The following is a 23,223-nucleotide window of genomic DNA, read 5'->3' as shown; positions in this document are numbered from 1 at the left end:
TGACTGACTGGAAGGGAACGTAACGTTATGACTATAACTACTGTTTTCTGAAGGAGGGAAACGAGGTACAACACCTGTTTGGTCCTGCACCGCCCGTTCCTGGGCTCGGTAAAGAGCGGTATTAAGTTGAAGGAATTCATCTGAGCCTCACGCTTATCACCTGTGGAAGGTGTGGCTTCCAGCAAGGAGAGGATGTAAATTGGCCTTGTGAGGCGTGATTCTAGATCCTTCACCCCGAAGAGCGACTCCCCATAGTGTGTTGTACCTCGTTTCCCTCCTTCTTGGAACAGTAGTTATAGTCACAACGCTGCGTTTCATGTGTTCAAAACAAATACGCACACTTGACAATAATGTGCAGGAACCTATAGTACCCCCTGGTATCTGCCCCAATGTGCAGGAACCTATAGTACCCCCTGGTATCTGCCCCAATGTGCAGGAACCTATAGTACCCCCTGGTATCTGCCCCAATGTGCAGGAACCTATAGTACCCCCTGGTATCTGCCCCAATGTGCAGGAACCTATAGTACCCCTGGTATCTGCCCCAATGTGCAGGAACCTATAGTACCCCTGGTATCTGCCCCAATGTGCAGGAACCTATAGTACCCCTGGTATCTGCCCCAATGTGCAGGAACCTATAGTACCCCCTGGTATCTGCCCCAATGTGCAGGAACCTATAGTACCCCTGGTATCTGCCCCAATGTGCAGGAACCTATAGTACCCCCTGGTATCTGCCCCAATGTGCAGGAACCTATAGTACCCCCTGGTATCTGCCCCAATGTGCAGGAACCTATAGTACCCCCTGGTATCTGCCCCAATGTGCAGGAACCTATAGTACCCCCTGGTATCTGCCCCAATGTGCAGGAACCTATAGTACCCCCTGGTATCTGCCCCAATGTGCAGGAACCTATAGTACCCCTGGTATCTGCCCCAATGTGCAGGAACCTATAGTACCCCCTGGTATCTGCCCCAATGTGCAGGAACCTATAGTACCCCTGGTATCTGCCCCAATGTGCAGGAACCTATAGTACCCCCTGGTATCTGCCCCAATGTGCAGGAACCTATAGTACCCCCTGGTATCTGCCCCAATGTGCAGGAACCTATAGTACCCCCTGGTATCTGCCCCAATGTGCAGGAACCTATAGTACCCCCTGGTATCTGCCCCAATGTGCAAACCATGCCAAGCAACAGTATTGATTAGGGTCCATGATTGTACTGTCAGACAGTGAGCCAGCCAGCCAGCCAGTCAGTCTCTCACAGTTTGACCTCCACATCACCATATGATTGGATGAGACCCCTCCATGTCTCCGTATGATTGGTTGATTCAATAAGACCCCTCCCCTCCCTGTATTCCAGTATTGCTCCCATTGGAGGGCTTGTGTATCTGTACACAACAAGGCATTCAAGTACATTGACAAGGAGTCGATATAGCAGCTTGAAGTAGCTGTGCCATGCATATCTATGCACATGTAATATTGATGGGTGGGGATTGATTGATTGATTGATTGATTGATTGCGGATTCTTTCTTGAAGCTCATGGATGCTTCCCAAATGGCACCCTTTAGACCAGGGCCCTATAGAACCCTATTCCCTATATAGTGCACTACTTTAGACCACGGCCCTATAGAACCCTATTCCCTATATAGTGCACTACTTTAGACCAGGGCCCTATGGAACCCTATTCCCTATATAGTGCACTACTTTAGACCAGGGCCCTATGGAACCCTATTCCCTATATAGTGCACTGCTTTAGACCAGGGCCCTATGGAACCCTATTCCCTATATAGTGCACTACTTTAGACCAGGGCCCTATGGAACCCTATTCCCTATATAGTGCACTACTTTAGACCAGGGCCCTATGGAACCCTATTCCCTATATAGTGCACTACTTTAGACCAGGGCCCTATAGAACCCTATTCCCTATATAGTGCACTGCTTTAGACAGGGCCCTATTCCCTATATAGTGCACTGCTTTAGACAGGGCCCTATTCCCTATATAGTGCACTACTTTCGACCAGAACCTTATGGTCGAAAATAGGGAAAAGGGTGCCATTTGTAACTCATATAAAGCTCTCTGTCTGAGTGGTAAGACACACTGTCTGTAACCATCTGCTGATCTTGTACTCTAGCTCTGTAGTGTCTGACCGCCTGAGTCCGGTGGACAGTTCTCCCTGCGTAGCCAGATGTCCTCACCTTCCTCCCTAGCCCCTTGGTCATCCACACTCATCCCAGCTAGGCCACGCTGCTTCCCCAGGTGGGAAAGTCTCATCCCTGGGGTGGTGGTCCCCATGGCTCCCTGGGGCTGGGGGTGTTTAGGGCCCCTCTCTTGGCCTTCCTCTCCCAGGGACAGGGCCCCGATAGGCCCATCTAGGTCTGTGTTGGACAGTGATTCAGTAGAGGGTCCTCTGACAGACAGGCAGAAATCATCATCACCACTGAAGATCTCTGTTTCTTTCACGTCTCCTCCTCCTTTCACCTCCTTCTCCTGCTGCGCCTCGTAGCGCTCCAGGTCAATCTGCTCCTCCACCCAGCGGTCTGTATCCCCTGCCTGCACCTCCCCCCGTTCCTTTCCTTCCCTTTGTCCCTGTCCCTCAGGCTCTTCAGAAGACAGTGGAGACAGAGCGGACTCCTGGTCCGGCTCGCCGTCGAAGACGATGTCTGTGTCGATAGTGAAACGGTTCCTCACCAGTTTCCTCCGGCCCAGGGTCCTCGCCGGGTCTGACACTGCAGAGGGAGGAGAAACAGACATCAAGGTTTCAGTGGGATGAATGGATTAGATGACATATAAAATATAACGTAAGCTAGCTGTTAGCGGTTACCAGCTTTAAATCACACTGACACAAGCACACAGGCGACCCACGTCTAATCACATAATCCACAATCCCATCCCACCTCCCCCCCACACGCCTCTTCCCTCCCGACAGCACCTACCTGCTCTGTTCATGGCAGGTCTGGCTCCCTTCAGGGCACAGAGGCGTTTGCCTCCGAAGGGGACATACTGCTGGTTGGGAGGTAGAGACTCTGTCTTCATCAGTTGACGTCGTTGTTTATCTCTCAGGATGGAGTGGACTGTCTTCAGGAAGTCCTTCTTACTGTCCACAGAACTGGACGAAAGAGAGATTTGAAAAGATTTGGCATGGGGTTCCCAGATCCTCAAAAAGTTATACAGCTGCACCATCGAGAGCATCCAGACAGGTTGCATCACCGCCTGGTACGTCAACTGCTCGCCATCCGACCGTAAGACGCTACAGAGGGTAGTGCATATGGCCCAGTACATCACTGGAGCAGGGCTTCCTGCCATACAGGATCTATATACCAGGCGGTGTCAGAGGAACCTAAAGTCATATCTCTGTTACTGCACGGCAAGCGGTACCAGAGCACCAAGTCTAGGTCCAAAGGGTTCCTTAACAGCTTCGAACTCCAAGCCATAAGACTGATGAAAAATTAATCAAATGGCCACCCGGACTATTTACATTGACGCCCCCTTTGTTTTTACACTGCTGCTACTCACTGTTTGTTATCTATGTATAATTACCTCGACTAACCTGTATCCCCACACATTGGACTCTGTACCGGTACCCCCTGTGTATAGTCTCATTACTAACCTGTACCCCTGTGTATAGTCTCATTACTAACCGGTACCCCCTGTATATAGTCTCATTACTAACCTGTACCCCTGTGTATAGTCTCATTACTAACCTGTACCCCTGTATATAGTCTCATTACTAACCTGTACCCCCTGTATATAGTCTCATTACTAACCTGTACCCCTGTGTATAGTCTCATTACTAACCTGTACCCCCTGTATATAGTCTCATTACTAACCTGTATCCCCTGTATATAGTCTCATTACTAACCTGTACCCCCTGTATATAGTCTCATTACTAACCTGTACCCCCTGTGTATAGTCTCATTACTAACCTGTACCCCTGTGTATAGTCTCATTACTAACCTGTACCCCTATGTATAGTCTCATTACTAACCTGTACCCCTGTATATAGTCTCATTACTAACCTGTACCCCTGTATATAGTCTCATTACTAACCTGTACCCCTGTATATAGTCTCATTACTAACCTGTACCCCTGTATATAGTCTCATTACTAACCTGTACCCCTGTATATAGTCTCATTACTAACTGGTACCTCCACTATATAGTCTCATTACTAACCTGTACCCCTGTATATAGTCTCATTACTAACCCGTACCCCCTGTATATAGTATCATTACTAACCTGTAGCCCTGTATATAATCTCATTACTAACCTGTACCCCCTGTATATAGCCTCATTACTAACCTGTACCCCCTGTATATAGTCTCATTACTAACCTGTATATAGTCTCATTACTAACCTGTACCCCCTGTATATAGTCTCATTACTAACCTGTACCCCTGTATATAGTCTCATTACTAACCCATACCCCCTGTATATAGCCTCATTACTAACCTCTACCCCTGTATATAGTCTCATTAGTAACCTGTACCCCCTTTATATAGTCTCATTAGTAACCTGTACCCCTGTATATAGTCTCATTACTAACCTGTACCCCTGTATATAGTCTCATTACTAACCTGTACCCCCTGTATATAGTGTCATTACTAACCTGTACCCCTGTATATAGTCTCATTACTAACCTGTACCCCCTGTATATAGTCTCATTACTAACCTGTACCCCTGTATATAGTCTCATTACTAACCGTTGCCCCCTGTATATAGTCTCATTACTAACCTGTACCCCTGTATATAGTCTTATTACTAACCTGTACCCCTGTATATAGTCTCATTACTAACCTGTACCCCTGTATATAGTCTTATTACTAACCTGTACCCCTGTATATAGTCTCATTACTAACCGTTGCCCCCTGTATATAGTCTCATTACTAACCGGTACCCCCTGTATATAGTCTCATTACTAACCGGTACCCCCTGTATATAGTCTCATTACTAACCTGTACCCCCTGTATATAGTCTCATTACTAACCTGTACCCCTGTATATAGTCTCATTACTAACCTGTACCCCTGTATATAGTCTCATTACTAACCTGTACCCCTGCATATAGTCTCATTACTAACCTGTACTCCTGTATATAGTCTCATTACTAACCTGTACCCCTGTATATAGTCTCATTACTAACCTGTACCCCTGTATATAGTCTCATTACTAACCTGTACCCCTGTATATAGTCTCATTACTAACCTGTACCCCCTGTATATAGTCTCATTACTAACCTGTACCCCTGTATATAGTCTCATTACTAACCTGTACCCCCTGTATATAGTCTCATTACTAACCTGTACCCCCTGTATATAGTCTCATTACTAACCTGTACCCCTGTATATAGTCTCATTACTAACCTGTACCCCTGTATATAGTCTCATTACTAACCTGTACCCCCTGTATATAGTCTCATTACTAACCGGTACCCCTGTATATAGTCTCATTACTAACCTGTACCCCCTGTATATAGTCATTACTAACCTGTACCCCTGTATATAGCCTCATTACTAACCTGTACCCCCTGTATATAGTCTCATTACTAACCTGTACCCCTGTATATAGTCTCATTACTAACCGGTACCCCCTGTATATAGTCTCATTACTAACCGGTACCCCCTGTATATAGTCTCATTACTAACCTGTACCCCCTGTATATAGTCTCATTACTAACCTGTACCCCTGTATATAGTCTCATTACTAACCGGTACCCCCTGTATATAGCCTCATTACTAACCTGTACCCCTGTATATAGTCTCATTACTAACCTGTACCCCCTGTATATAGTCTCATTACTAACCGGTACCCCCTGTATATAGTCTCATTACTAACCTGTACCCCCTGTATATAGTCTCATTACTAACCGGTACCCCCTGTATATAGTCTCATTATTGTTATTTTATTGTGTTACTTTTTATTACATTTTTTTACTTTATTTCTTGAACTGCACTGTTGGTTAAGGGCTTGTAAGTAAACATTTCACGGTAAGGACTACACCTGTTGTACTCGGGCCATGTGACAAATAAAATGGTATTTGATTGGTTTAATTTGTTGGATAATTAAAACACATTCTCAGATGGTTAAGAAGACATACAGTTGAAGTCAGAAGTTTACAATTTCTTGTTAAGAAACTATAGTTTGTCGGTTAGGACTTCTACTTTGTGCATGACACAAATCCAACAATTGTTTACAGACAGATTATTTCACTTATAATTCACTGTATCACAATTCCAGTGGGTCAGAAGTTTACATCCACTAAGTTGACTGTGCCTTTAAACAGCTTGGAAAATTCCAGAAAATGATGTCATGGCTTTAGAAGCTTCTGATAGGCTAATTGACATTATTTGAGTCAATTGGAGGTGTACCTGTGGATGTATTTCAAGGCCTACCTTCAAACTCAGTGCCTCTTTGCTTGACATCATGAGAAAATCAAAAGAAATCAGCCAAAATCTCAGAAAAAAATTGTAGACCTCCACAAGTCTGGTTCATCCTTGGGAGCAATTTCCAAACGCCTGAAGGTACCAAGTTCATCTGTACAAACAATAGTACGCAAGTATAAACACCATGGGACCACGCAGCCGTCATACCGCTCAGGAAGAAGACGCGTTCTGTCTCATAGATATGAACATACCTTGGTTGCGAAAAGTGCAAATCAATCCCAGAACAACAGAAAAGTATTTTGTGAAGATGCTGGAGGAAACAGGTACAAAGGTATCTATATCCACAGTAAAACTAGTCCTATATCGACATAACCTGAAAGGCTGCTCAAGAAGCCACTGCTCCAAAACCGCCATAAAAAAAGGAGCAACATCTCAAGACATTATTCAGGAGGTTAAAAATGGCTTAAGGACAACAAAGTGAAGGTATTGGAGTGGCCATCACAAAGCCCTGACCTCAATCCTATAGAACATTTGTGGGCAGAACTGAAAAAGCGTGTGCGAGCAAGGAGGCCTACAAACCTGACTCAGTTACACCAGCTCTGTCAGGAGGAATGGGCCAAAAGTCACCCAACTTATTGTGGGAAGCTTGTGGAAGGCCACCCGAAATGTTTGACCCAAGTTAAACAATTTAAAGGCAATGCTACCAAATACTAATTGAGTGTATGTAAACTTCTGACCCACTGGGGAATGTGATGAAAGAAATAAAAGCTGAAATAAATCATTCTACTATTATTCTGACATTTCACATTCTGAAAATTAAAGTGGTGATCCTAACTGACCTAAGACAGGGAATTTTTTTTAACGAGGATTCAATGTCAGGAATTGTGAAAAACTGAGTTTAAATGTATTTGGCTAAGGTGTGTGTAAACTTCCGACTTCACCTGTATATAGGTCAATAGTCACAGCATTAATCAGCATCAAGGTGCTTCCCCTCTTGGTGCTTTGAGCATCTGGAAAGGCTCTATATATTAATTAATTAAATATGAAGATTTTTTTTTTTTTTAAACGATTAAAAGATATTGAGGGTGGTTCCAAAGTAAATCAGTGACTTAATGCCAATGTTGTCTTCAGTCAGGACTGATAAACATTCTATCAGTTGGGTCAGGAGGCTCACCTGCAGCACAGGTGGAATGTCCTCTCCGGCCGTCCTTCTGACTCGGACTTGACGTGGACGATCTCACACACGGCAGAGCCCTCTCCGTCTGCAATGGCGCGCACACATGTTATAACCTCACATACAGAACAACTCATTTGTAGTCACTGACTATCTTTCTCTCAGTCCATCATGTCTATTCAGACAGAGAACATTACAAAGAACATCAAGTCTATTCAGACAGAGAACATTACAAAGAACATCATGTATATTCAGACAGAGAAGAACATTACAAAGAACATCAAGTCTATTCAGACAGAGAACATTACAAAGAACATCAAGTCTATTCAGACAGAGAAGAACATTACAAAGAACATCAAGTCTATTCAGACAGAGAACATTACAAAGAACATCAAGTCTATTCAGACAGAGAAGAACATTACAAAGAACATCAAGTCTATTCAGACAGAGAAGAACATTACAAAGAACATCGTGTCTATTCAGACAGAGAAGAACATTACAAAGAACATCATGTCTATTCAGACAGAGAAGAACATTACAAAGAACATCAAGTCTATTCAGAAAGAGAAGAACATTACAAAGAACATCAAGTCTATTCAGACAGAGAAGAACATTACAAAGAACATCATGTCTATTCAGACAGAGAAGAACATTACAAAGAACATCAAGTCTATTCAGACAGAGAAGAACATTACAAAGAACATCAAGTCTATTCAGACAGAGAAGAACATTACAAAGAACATCAAGTCTATTCAGACAGAGAAGAACATTACAAAGAACATCAAGTCTATTCAGACAGAGAAGAACATTACAAAGAACATCAAGTCTATTCAGACAGAGAAGAACATTACAAAGAACATCATGTCTATTCAGACAGAGAAGAACATTACAAAGAACATCAAGTCTATTCAGACAGAGAAGAACATTACAAAGAACATCATGTCTATTCAGACAGAGAAGAACATTACAAAGTCAATACAGGAATGGTTGAGTCTTTAGTGTGTCACTCAAGCCTCTGCCAAATGACTCAAATAATGCATTAATAAACTGTAAATGTATTTCAGGATTAACAGCATGGCTGAGTGTACTGTACCTTGGTTATTGAGGGCTCTATATTGAACTGTACCTTGGTTATTGAGGGCTCTATATTGAACTGTACCTTGGTTATTGAGGGCTCTATATTGAACTGTACCTAGGTTATTGAGGGCTCTATATTGAACTGTACCTTGGTTATTGAGGGCTCTATATTGAACTGTACCTAGGTTATTGAGGGCTCTATATTGAACTGTACCTTGGTTATAGAGGGCTCTATATGAAACTGTACCTTGGTTATAGAGGGCTCTATATTGAACTGTACCTTGGTTATTGAGGGCTCTATATTGAACTGTACCTTGGTTATTGAGGGCTCTATATTGAACTGTACCTTGGTTATTGAGGGCTCTATATTGAACTGTACCTTGGTTATTGAGGGCTCTATATTGAACTGTACCTTGGTTATTGAGGGCTCTATATTGAACTGTACCTTGGTTATTGAGGGCTCTATATTGAACTGTACCTTGGTTATTGAGGGCTCTATATTGAACTGTACCTTGGTTATTGAGGGCTCTATATTGAACTGTACCTTGGTTATTGAGGGCTCTATATTGAACTGTACCTTGGTTATTGAGGGCTCTATATTGAACTGTACCTTGGTTATAGAGGGCTCTATATTGAACTGTACCTTGGTTATTGAGGGCTCTATATTAAACTGTACCTTGGTTATTGAGGGCTCTATATTGAACTGTACCTTGGTTATTGAGGGCTCTATATTGAACTGTACCTTGGTTATAGAGGGCTCTATATTGAACTGTACCTTGGTTATTGAGGGCTCTATATTGAACTGTACCTTGGTTATTGAGGGCTCTATATTGAACTGTACCTTGGTTATTGAGGGCTCTATATTGAACTGTACCTTGGTTATTGAGGGCTCTATATTGAACTGTACCTTGGTTATTGAGGGCTCTATATTGAACTGTACCTTGGTTATTGAGGGCTCTATATTGAACTGTACCTTGGTTATTGAGGGCTCTATATTGAACTGTACCTTGGTTATTGAGGGCTCTATATTGAACTGTACCTTGGTTATTGAGGGCTCTATATTGAACTGTACCTTGGTTATTGAGGGCTCTATATTGAACTGTACCTTGGTTATTGAGGGCTCTATATTGAACTGTACCTTGGTTATAGAGGGCTCTATATTGAACTGTACCTTGGTTATTGAGGGCTCTATATTAAACTGTACCTTGGTTATTGAGGGCTCTATATTGAACTGTACCTTGGTTATTGAGGGCTCTATATTGAACTGTACCTTGGTTATTGAGGGCTCTATATGAAACTGTACCTTGGTTATAGAGGGCTCTATATTAAACTGTACCTTGGTTATTGAGGGCTCTATATTAAACTGTACCTTGGTTATTGAGGGCTCTATATTGAACTGTACCTTGGTTATTGAGGGCTCTATATGAAACTGTACCTTGGTTATAGAGGGCTCTATATTAAACTGTACCTTGGTTATTGAGGGCTCTATATTAAACTGTACCTTGGTTATTGAGGGCTCTATATTGAACTGTACCTTGGTTATTGAGGGCTCTATATTAAACTGTACCTTGGTTATTGAGGGCTCTATATTGAACTGTACCTTGGTTATTGAGGGCTCTATATTGAACTGTACCTTGGTTATTGAGGGCTCTATATGAAACTGTACCTTGGTTATAGAGGGCTCTATATTGAACTGTACCTTGGTTATTGAGGGCTCTATATTGAACTGTACCTTGGTTATTGAGGGCTCTATATTAAACTGTACCTTGGTTATTGAGGGCTCTATATTGAACTGTACCTTGGTTATTGAGGGCTCTATATTGAACTGTACCTTGGTTATTGAGGGCTCTATATTGAACTGTACCTTGGTTATTGAGGGCTCTATATTGAACTGTACCTTGGTTATAGAGGGCTCTATATTGAACTGTACCTTGGTTATTGAGGGCTCTATATTGAACTGTACCTTGGTTATTGAGGGCTCTATATGAAACTGTACCTTGGTTATTGAGGGCTCTATATTGAACTGTACCTTGGTTATAGAGGGCTCTATATTGAACTGTACCTTGGTTATAGAGGGCTCTATATTGAACTGTACCTTGGTTATTGAGGGCTCTATATTGAACTGTACCTTGGTTATAGAGGGCTCTATATTGAACTGTACCTTGGTTATTGAGGGCTCTATATTGAACTGTACCTTGGTTATAGAGGGCTCTATATTAAACTGTACCTTGGTTATTGAGGGCTCTATATTGAACTGTACCTTGGTTATTGAGGGCTCGGACTTGGAGCGCGTCTGTGGAGATCATGTGACGGAAGCGGAATGGGTCCTTGTCTTCAGACGAGACTGACGACGCTCGATGGGAGCCACCCTGAGAGACACAGACAGACCTTAGATACGCCCCCCAGACAGACAGATACACCCCCCAGACAGCCCTTAGATATGCCCCCCAGACAGACCGATACGCCCCCCAGACAGACAGATACGCCCCCAGACAGACAGATACCCACCCCCCACAGACAGATACGCCCCCTACAGACAGATACGCCCCCTACAGACACGCATCCCCCTACAGACAGATACGCATCCCCTACAGACAGATACGCCCCCTACAGACAGATACGCCCCTACAGACAGATACGCCCCTACAGACAGATACGCCCCCAGACAGACAGATACGCACCCCCTACAGACAGACAGATACGCCGCCCCACCCAACAGACAGATACGCACCCCCTACAGACAGACATGCCCCCAGACAGACATATACGCACCCCCCCCTACAGACATGCATCCCCCATACAGACAGATACGCACCCCCCTACAGACACGCATCCCCCTACAGACAGATACGCATCCCCTACAGACAGATACGCACCCCCTACAGACAGATACGCACCCCCTACAGACAGATACGTACCCCCTACAGACAGATACGCACCCCCTACAGACAGATACGCACCCCCTACAGACAGATACGCACCCCCAACAGACAGATACGCACCCCCCAACAGACACGCATCCCCCCACAGACAGACAGACAGACAGACAGACAGACAGACACCCCCCCCCCCACAGACAGATACGCACCCCCCTACAGACAGATACGCACCCCCACCCGTACAGACAGATACGCACCCCAACAGATCCATAAATGATTGCCAAAGCATCTATATATTGCTTATGAAGATGTTATGAATGCTCTATAAAGCCTTTCTAAGTTAATAAGTAACTGGGATGTGACAATTTTAGTTAATTTAAGGCAGGTTGGTTTAGATGGCTGTGTGATATGCCTTTTACAATACATCAACTGGTACCACCGACCCACTGGACTAGGTATGGAAGGTACCACTGGACTAGGTATGGAAGGTACCACTGGACTAGGTATGGAAGGTAGTTGTGCTTCCGGGTTGGAGCGAGCGGTCGCATCTGCACTCGGTCCGCAGGTAGTTTTTCATTTCATTACATTTCATTATAGTACAACGGTTTGATTTGTCTAATCTTAGCAATTGTTCTTCTCAGCTAGCTACATAGCCGTCTTTGTATCATAGATAATTGCGTAATTATCGTATTTCGTCGTCCTAACGCAGTCTACACCGCCCTGCAGCTAGCTAGCTAGCTAACGTCTACCGTTAGCTAGTCCACCGTCTACCGATTAGCAGCACAACTTCCACTCAACTGAACGACTTGATTAGTGTAGTGTTAGCTAGCTACATAGTTGTCTTTGCTGTCTTCGTATCCAAGATAATTGTGTAGTTAGAGTGTGTAGTTTTAGAGTGATTATCTTAATTTACCGAGGTTAGCTAGCCAGCTATTCGTCGTCCTTAACGTAACAGAACTTCCGCACTCAACAATCCGGTCGCATTTCGCTTCGCTCCACAGGTAGTATCACATTTTTCATTTCATTACAGTACAACGGCTTGATTTGTTTGATCGTAGCTAGCTACATAGCTAGCTACATAGCCGTCTTTGTATCAAAGATAATTGTGTAGTCTTGAGCGATTTCCTAGGTTAGCTAGCCAGCTATTGTCGTTCTTTTAACGCAACGTAACGTAAAATCAACACTGCTAGCTAGCCCCGAATATCAGCACAGTAGCACAGTAGAAACCATTACACTCAACGGAACGACTTGATTAGTGTAGTGTCAACAACGCAGACACTGCCAGCTAGCCTACATAGTCAACAACGCAGCCTCTGCCAGCTAGCCTACTTCAGCAGTACTGTATCATTTTAATCATTTTAGTCAATAAGATTCTTGCTACGTAAGCTTAACTTTCTGAACACTCGAGACGTGTAGTCCACTTGTCATTCCAATCTCCTTTGCATTAGCGTAGCCTCTTGTGTAGCCTGTCAACTATGTGTCTGTCTATCCCTGTTCTCTCCTCTCTGCACAGACCATACAAACGCTCCACACCCCGTGGCCGCGGCCACCCTAATCTGGTGGTCCCAGCGCACGACCCACGTGGAGTTCCAGGTCTCCGGTAGCCTCTGGAACTGCCGATCTGCGGCCAACAAGGCAGATTTCATCTCAGCCTATGCCTCCCTCCAGTCCCTCGACTTCTTGGCACTGACGGAAACATGGATCACCACAGACAACACTGCTACTCCTACTGCTCTCTCTTCGTCTGCCCACGTGTTCTCGCACACCCCGAGAGCTTCTGGTCAGCGGGGTGGTGGCACCGGGATCCTCATCTCTCCCAAGTGGTCATTCTCTCTTTCTCCCCTTACCCATCTGTCTATCGCCTCCTTTGAATTCCATGCTGTCACAGTTACCAGCCCTTTCAAGCTTAACATCCTTATCATTTATCGCCCTCCAGGTTCCCTCGGAGAGTTCATCAATGAGCTTGATGCCTTGATAAGCTCCTTTCCTGAGGACGGCTCACCTCTCACAGTTCTGGGCGACTTTAACCTCCCACGTCTACCTTTGACTCATTCCTCTCTGCCTCCTTCTTTCCACTCCTCTCCTCTTTTGACCTCACCCTCTCACCATCCCCCCCTACTCACAAGGCAGGAAATACGCTCGACCTCATCTTTACTAGATGCTGTTCTTCCACTAACCTCATTGCAACTCCCCTCCAAGTCTCCGACCACTACCTTGTATCCTTCTCCCTCTCATCCAACACTTCCCACACTGCCCCTACTCGGATGGTATCGCGCCGTCCCAACCTTCGCTCTCTCTCCCCCGCTACTCTCTCCTCTTCCATCCTATCATCTCTTCCCTCTGCTCAAACCTTCTCCAACCTATCTCCTGATTCTGCCTCCTCAACCCTCCTCTCCTCCCTTTCTGCATCCTTTGACTCTCTATGTCCCCTATCCTCCAGGCCGGCTCGGTCCTCCCCTCCCGCTCCGTGGCTCAACGACTCATTGCGAGCTCACAGAACAGGGCCCGGGCAGCCGAGCGGAAATGGAGGAAAACTCGCCTCCCTGCGGACCTGACATCCTTTCACCCCCCTCCTCTCTACATTTTCCTCTTCTCTCTCTGCTGCTAAAGCCACTTTCTACCACTCTAAATTCCAAGCATCTGCCTCTAACCCTAGGAAGCTCTTTGCAACCTTCTCCTCCCTCCTGAATCCTCCCCCCTCCTCCCTCTCTGCAGATGACTTCGTCAACCATTTTGAAAAGAAGGTCGACGACATCCGATCCTCGTTTGTTAAGTCAAACGACACCGCTGGTTCTGCTCACACTGCCCTACCCTGCGCTCTGACCTCTTTCTCCCCCCTCTCTCCAGATGAAATCTCGCGTCTTGTGACGGCCGGCCGCCCAACAACCTGCCCGCTTGACCCTATCCCCTCCTCTTCTCCAGACCATTTCCGGAGACCTTCTCCCTACCTCACCTCGCTCATCAACTCATCCCTGACCGCTGGCTACGTCCTTCCGTCTTCAAGAGAGCGAGAGTTGCACCCCTTCTGAAAAAACCTACACTCGATCCCTCCGATGTCAACAACTACAGACCAGTATCCCTTCTTTCTTTTCTCTCCAAAACTCTTGAACGTGCCGTCCTTGGCCAGCTCTCCCGCTATCTCTCTCAGAATGACCTTCTTGATCCAAATCAGTCAGGTTTCAAGACTAGTCATTCAACTGAGACTGCTCTTCTCTGTATCACGGAGGCGCTCCGCACTGCTAAAGCTAACTCTCTCTCCTCTGCTCTCATCCTTCTAGACCTATCGGCTGCCTTCGATACTGTGAACCATCAGATCCTCCTCTCCACCCTCTCCGAGTTGGGCATCTCCGGCGCGGCCCACGCTTGGATTGCGTCCTACCTGACAGGTCGCTCCTACCAGGTGGCGTGGCGAGAATCCGTCTCCACACCACGTGCTCACCACTGGTGTCCCCAAGGCTCTGTTCTAGGCCCTCTCCTATTCTCGCTATACACCAAGTCACTTGGCTCTGTCATAACCTCACATGGTCTCTCCTATCATTGCTATGCAGACGACACACAATTAATCTTCTCCTTTCCCCTTCTGATGATCAGGTGGCGAATCGCATCTCTGCATGTCTGGCAGACATATCAGTGTGGATGACGGATCACCACCTCAAGCTGAACCTCGGCAAGACGGAGCTGCTCTTCCTCCCGGGGAAGGACTGCCCGTTCCATGATCTCGCCATCACGGTTGACAACTCCATTGTGTCCTCCTCCCAGAGCGCTAAGAATCTTGGCGTGATCCTGGACAACACCCTGTCGTTCTCAACTAACATCAAGGCGGTGGCCCGTTCCTGTAGGTTCATGCTCTACAACATCCGCAGAGTACGACCCTGCCTCACACAGGAAGCGGCGCAGGTCCTAATCCAGGCACTCGTCATCTCCCGTCTGGATTACTGCAACTCGCTGTTGGCTGGGCTCCCTGCCTGTGCCATTAAACCCCTACAACTCATCCAGAACGCCGCAGCCCGTCTGGTGTTCAACCTTCCCAAGTTCTCTCACGTCACCCCGCTCCTCCGCTCTCTCCACTGGCTTCCAGTTGAAGCTCGCATCCGCTACAAGACCATGGTGCTTGCCTACGGAGCTGTGAGGGGAACGGCACCTCAGTACCTCCAGGCTCTGATCAGGCCCTACACCCAAACAAGGGCACTGCGTTCATCCACCTCTGGCCTGCTCGCCTCCCTACCACTGAGGAAGTACAGTTCCCGCCCAGCCCAGTCAAAACTGTTCGCTGCTCTGGCCCCCCAATGGTGGAACAAACTCCCTCACGACGCCAGGACAGCGGAGTCAATCACCACCTTCCGGAGACACCTGAAACCCCACCTCTTTAAGGAATACCTAGGATAGGATAAAGTAATCCCTCTCACCCCTCCCCCCTTAAAAGATTTAGATGCGCTACTGTTCCACTGGATGTCATAAGGTGAATGCACCAATTTGTAAGTCGCTCTGGATAAGAGCGTCTGCTAAATGACTTAAATGTAAATGTACCACTGACCCAGTGGACTAGGTATGGAAGGTACCACTGGACTAGGTATGGAAGGTACCACTGACCCAGTGGACTAGTTATGGAAGGTACCACTGGACTAGGTATGGAAGGTACCACTGACCCAGTGGACTAGGTATGGAAGGTACCACTGGACTAGGTATGGAAGGTACCACTGTCCCAGTGGACTAGTTATGGAAGGTACCACTGACCCAGTGGACTAGGTATGGAAGGTACCACTGACCCAGTGGACTAGGTATGGAAGGTACCACTGACCCAGTGGACTAGGTATGGAAGGTAACACTGACCCAGTGGACTAGGTATGGAAGGTACCACTGACCCAGTGGACTAGGTATGGAAGGTACCACTGACCCAGTGGACTAGGTATGGAAGGTACCACTGACCCAGTGGACTAGTTATGGAAGGTACCACTGACCCAGTGGACTAGGTATGGAAGGTACCACTGACCCAGTGGACTAGTTGTGGAAGATACCACTGGACTAGGTATGGAAGGTACCACTGGACTAGGTATGGAAGGTACCACTGTCCCAGTGGACTAGTTATGGAAGGTACCACTGACCCAGTGGACTAGTTATGGAAGGTACCACTGACCCAGTGGACTAGGTATGGAAGGTACCACTGACCCAGTGGACTAGGTATGGAAGGTACCACTGACCCAGTGGACTAGGTATGGAAGGTACCACTGACCCAGTGGACTTGGTATGGAAGGTACCACTGGACTTGGTATGGAAGGTACCACTGGACTAGGTATGGAAGGTACCACTGACCCAGTGAACTAGGTATGGAAGGTACCACTGGACTAGGTATGGAAGGTACCACTGACCCAGTGGACTAGGTATGGAAGGTACCACTGGACTTGGTATGGAAGTGATGCTTCAACAAAGCCAAATAAATTAGAACCACTTGATGGGAATGGAATATCGAGGTTAGGATTCAGAGAAACTATGGTTGAAAGGTTTGGTTGTGTTAAGAGACGGAACTTACCATTTTCTTCTTCTGCTTGGATCCATCCTTACACACAAACACCACGGCTGTTCTGAAGACTGAACCATGAAGAGGGCGATGGAAGGGGTAGCAGAAAGATTTCAGTGTCTATGTAATACGTTTCAAATACATGAAATAAGCTATCATAATACAGTATTATGTTAATTGGAGTGATCAGCCTTGCACTCAGTCCCAAATTGGCTGTGGTCAAAAGTAGTGCACTATAACGGCAATAGGGGACACAGTCTATGTCATTAGACAGAGTGGTACATGTATCCCCTTATGTAACAGACAGCCATCTTAAGAGTGATCTAGAGAAGGTTCTAAGTAGCTTTGTCCCGTTCTAGAACTAGAACCCCATTAGCTACATGGTTCTGAGAAGGCCACATCCGATGCACACTAGGTATTGTCCTTAACGTACTGAATGCAGCCAGTTGGGGTTCTTTCTTCCATTTGCCCAGGGAGGAGGGAGGGTTGATCCAGGCTACGCTGGTGTGGAGCAGCAAGTCCCCCATCGACAGATCAGCAACCTACAACACAACCATGTTACAACCATGTTACAACCATGATACAACACAACCATGTTACAACCATGTTACAACACAACCATGATACAACACAACCATGTTACAACACAAACCATGATACAACCATGTTACAGCCATGTTACAACACAACCATGTTACAACCATGTTATAACCCAACCATGTTACAACACAACAATGTTACAACCATGTTACAACACAACCATGTTACAACCATGTTACAACACAACCATGTTACAACACAACCATGTTACAACACAACCATGTTACAACACAACCATGTTACAGCCATGTTACAACACAACCATGATACAACACAACAATGTTACAACCATGTTACAACACAACCATGTTACAACCATGTTACAACACAACCATGTTACAACACAACCATGTTACACCCATGTTACAACACAACCATGTTACAACACAACCATGTTACAGCCATGTTACAACACAACCATGTTACAACACAACCATGATACAACACAACCATGTTACAACCATGTTACACCCATGTTACAACACAACCATGTTACAACCATGTTACAACACACCCATGTTACAACCATGTTACAACACAACCATATTACAACCCACCCATGTTACACCCATGTTACAACACAACCATGATACAACACAACCATGTTACAACCATGTTACACCATGTTATATCACAACCATGTTACAACCATGTTACAACACACCCATGTTACAACCATGTTACAACACACCCATGTTACAACCATGTTACAGCCATGTTACAACACAACCATGTTACAACCATGTTATAACCCAACCATGTTACAACACAACAATGTTACAACCATGTTACAACACAACCATGTTACAACCATGTTACAACACAACCATGTTACAACACAACCATGTTACAACACAACCATGTTACAACACAACCATGTTACAGCCATGTTACAACACAACCATGATACAACACAACAATGTTACAACCATGTTACAACACAACCATGTTACAACCATGTTACAACACAACCATGTTACAACACAACCATGTTACACCCATGTTACAACACAACCATGTTACAACACAACCATGTTACAGCCATGTTACAACACAACCATGTTACAACACAACCATGATACAACACAACCATGTTACAACCATGTTACACCCATGTTACAACACAACCATGTTACAACCATGTTACAACACACCCATGTTACAACCATGTTACAACACAACCATATTACAACCCACCCATGTTACACCCATGTTACAACACAACCATGATACAACACAACCATGTTACAACCATGTTACACCATGTTATATCACAACCATGTTACAACCATGTTACAACACACCCATGTTACAACCATGTTACAACACACCCATGTTACAACCATGTTACAACCATGTTACAACCATGTTACAACACACCCATGTTACAACACACCCATGTTACAACACAACCATGTTACAACAACCATGTTACAACCATGTTACAACCATGTTACACCCATGTTATAACACAACCATGTTACAACCATGTTACACCCATGTTATAACACAACCATGTTACAACACAACCATGTTACAACCATGTTACAACACAACCATGTTACAACACAACCATGTTACAGCTATGTTACAACACAACCATGTTACAGCTATGTTACAACACAACCATGTTACAGCTATGTTACAACACAACCATGTTACAACACAACCATGTTACAGCTACGTTACAACACAACCATGTTACAACACAACCATGTTACAACACAACCATGATACAACCATGTTACAACACAACCATGTTACAACACAACCATGTTACAACCATGTTACAACACAACCATGTTACAACACAACCATGTTACAACTATGTTACAACACAACCATGTTACAACACAACCATGTTACAACACAACCATGATACAACCATGTTACAACACAACCATGTTACAACACAACCATGTTACAGCTATGTTACAACACAACCATGTTACAACACAACCATGTTACAACACAACCATGTTACAGCTATGTTACAACACAACCATGTTACAACACAACCATGTTACATTACAACACAACCATGTTACAACACAACCATGTTACAGCTATGTTACAACACAACCATGTTACAACACAACCATGTTACAACACAACCATGTTACAGCTACGTTACAACACAACCATGTTACAACACAACCATGTTACAACACAACCATGATACAACCATGTTACAACACAACCATGTTACAACACAACCATGTTACAACCATGTTACAACACAACCATGTTACAACACAACCATGTTACAACTATGTTACAACACAACCATGTTACAACACAACCATGTTACAACACAACCATGATACAACCATGTTACAACACAACCATGTTACAACACAACCATGTTACAGCTATGTTACAACACAACCATGTTACAACACAACCATGTTACAACACAACCATGTTACAGCTATGTTACAACACAACCATGTTACAACACAACCATGTTACATTACAACACAACCATGTTACAACACAACCATGTTACAGCTATGTTACAACACAACCATGTTACAACTGTGTTACAACACAACCATGTTACAACTATGTTACAACACAACCATGTTACAACACAACCATGTTACAGCCATGTTACAACACAACCATGTTACAACTGTGTTACAACACAACCATGTTACAACTGTGTTACAACACAACCATGTTACAACTATGTTACAGCACAACCATGTTACAACTATGTTACAACACAACCATGTTACAACTGTGTTACAACACAACCATGTTACAACACAACCATGTTACAACCATGTTACAACACAACCATGTTACAACACAACCATGTTACAACACACCATGTTACAACCATGTTACAACACAACCATGTTACAACACAACCATGTTACAACCATGTTACAACACAACCATGTTACAACTATGTTACAACACAACCATGTTACAACACAACCATGTTACAACTATGTTACAACACAACCATGTTACAACACAACCATGTTACAACCATGTTACAACACAACCATGTTACAACACAACCATGTTACAACACACCCATGTTACAACCATGTTACAACACAACCATGTTACAACACAACCATGTTACAACCATGTTACAACACAACCATGTTACAACACAACCATGTTACAACACACCCATGTTACAACCATGTTACAACACAACCATGTTACAACACAACCATGTTACAACTATGTTACAACACAACCATGTTACAACTGTGTTACAACACAACCATGTTACAACACAACCATGTTACAACCATGTTACAACACAACCATGTTACAACACAACCATGTTACAGCACAACCATGTTACAACTATGTTACAACACAACCATGTTACAACTATGTTACAGCACAACCATGTTACAACCATGTTACAACTGTGTTACAACACAACCATGTTACAACCCAACCATGTTACAACTGTGTTACAACACAACCATGTTACAACTATGTTACAGCACACCCATGTTACAACCATGTTACAACACAACCATTTTACAACACAACCATGTTACAACCATGTTACAACACAACCATTTTACATTAACAACACACCAATGTTACAGCAATCCAATCCCTCAACATACTCTGGGAAATTCTCCAACGACCTATTCCCTATTTAGTGCACTACTTTAGACCAGAGCTATGGCACCCTATTCCCTATTTAGTGCACTACTTTAGACCAGAGCTATGGCACCCTATTCCATATTTAGTGCACTACTTTAGACCAGAGCTATGACACCCTATTCCATATTTAGTGCACTACTTTAGACCAGAGCTATGACACCCTATTCCATATTTAGTGCACTACTTTAGACCAGAGGTATGACACCCTATTCCCTATTTAGTGCACTACTTTAGACCAGTGCTATGGCACCCTATTCCCTATTTAGTGCACTACTTTAGACCAGAGCTTTGGCACCCTATTCCCTATTTAGTGCACTACTTTAGACCAGAGCTATGGCACCCTATTCCCTATTTAGTGCACTACTTTAGACCAGAGCTATGGCACCCTATTCCCTATATAGTGCACTACTTTAGACCAGAGCTATGGCACCCTATTCCCTATTTAGTGCACTACTTTAGACCAGAGCTATGGCACCCTATTCCCTATTTAGTGCACTACTTTAGACCAGAGCTATGGCACCCTATTCCCTATTTAGTGCACTACTTTAGACCAGAGCTATGGCACCCTATTCCCTATATAGTGCACTACTTTAGACCAGAGCTATGGCACCCTATTCCCTATTTAGTGCACTACTTTAGACCAGAGCTATGGCACCCTATTCCCTATTTAGTGCACTACTTTAGACCAGAGCTATGGCACCCTATTCCCTATTTAGTGCACTACTTTAGACCAGAGCTATGGCACCCTATTCCCTATTTAGTGCACTACTTTAGACCAGAGCTATGGCACCCTATTCCCTATTTAGTGCACTACTTTAGACCAGAGCTATGGCCCTTTTCAAAATAAGTAGTGTGTAGCAAATAGGGTGTAATTTGAACTACACAGCCACTGATACCACAGACACACCTGGAGAACATGACGAGACTCCCAACAACACTGTACCTCTGTCTAGATACCACAGAACACGAGGAGACTCCCAACAACACTGTACCTCTGTCTAGATACCACAGAACATGAGGAGACTCCCAACAACACTGTACCTCTGTCTAGATACCACAGAACATGAGGAGACTCCCAACACACCTCTGCCTGGATACCACAGAACATGAGGAGACTCCCAACAACACTGTACCTGTCTAGATACCACAGAACATGAGGAGACTCCCAACAACACTGTACCTCTGTCTATATACCACAGAACACGAGGAGACTCCCAACAACACTGTACCTCTGTCTAGATACCACAGAACATGAGGAGACTCCCAACACTGTACCTCTGTCTCGATACCACAGAACATGAGGAGACTCCCAACAACACTGTACCTCTGTCTCGATACCACAGAACATGAGGAGACTCCCAACAACACTGTACCTCTGTCTCGATACCACAGAACATGAGGAGACTCCCAACAACACTGTACCTCTGTCTCGATACCACAGAACATGAGGAGACTCCCAACAACACTGTACCTCTGTCTCGATACCACAGAACATGAGGAGACTCCCAACAACACACCTCTGTCTCGATACCACAGAACATGAGGAGACTCCCAACAACAACGCACCTGTTTCTTGTCTCCACTCTGCTCCGCTATGAGCTGGTCAAACACCAACCCAAACTCCTCGTGGACCTTCTGCATCTCATTGATGTGACTGGCCACCTTGTTCATGGCCTTCATAGCAACTGGACAGGAAGGAGAGAGAAGAGGAACACTATTATACTAAACCTAACCCTTCTGCATCTCATTGATAAAATAATATAAAAAATAAAACAATTATATTTGATTGTCACATATACCCCCTCCCTCCCTCCCTCCCTCCCTCCCTCCCTCCCTCCCTCCTACAGCTCTCTCAGTAGTAGTGGGTACTATAGGACACACCCCTCCCTCCCTACCTCCTACAGCTCTCTCAGTAGTAGTGGGTACTATAGGACACACCCCTCCCTCCCTCCTCCTC

At 44.7% G+C, this 23,223-nt stretch overlaps 1 protein-coding gene across 1 annotated transcript in view; it reads right to left on the bottom strand.

Moving 5' to 3' along the window:
* Window positions 1-1,425: 1,425 nt before the first annotated feature.
* The window catches only part of LOC115128169 (rho guanine nucleotide exchange factor TIAM1-like), a 202,912-nt gene continuing 181,114 nt past the window's right edge, over window positions 1,426-23,223 (bottom strand). The window contains exons 24-30 of the mRNA XM_065000598.1: window positions 22,833-22,951; window positions 17,452-17,560; window positions 17,031-17,089; window positions 10,885-10,993; window positions 7,548-7,635; window positions 2,929-3,101; window positions 1,426-2,721 (exon numbers count right to left, since the gene is read on the bottom strand). Of these exons, the coding sequence (XP_064856670.1) occupies window positions 2,123-2,721; window positions 2,929-3,101; window positions 7,548-7,635; window positions 10,885-10,993; window positions 17,031-17,089; window positions 17,452-17,560; window positions 22,833-22,951 (1,256 nt within the window). The 3' untranslated portion in view covers window positions 1,426-2,122. The remainder of the gene's footprint in view (window positions 2,722-2,928; window positions 3,102-7,547; window positions 7,636-10,884; window positions 10,994-17,030; window positions 17,090-17,451; window positions 17,561-22,832; window positions 22,952-23,223) is intronic.

Source organism: Oncorhynchus nerka, linkage group LG14 (genome assembly GCF_034236695.1).
Source record: "Oncorhynchus nerka isolate Pitt River linkage group LG14, Oner_Uvic_2.0, whole genome shotgun sequence".
Classification (NCBI taxonomy): Eukaryota; Metazoa; Chordata; class Actinopteri; order Salmoniformes; family Salmonidae; genus Oncorhynchus; species Oncorhynchus nerka.
This window is presented reverse-complemented; position numbering and strand designations above follow the sequence as displayed.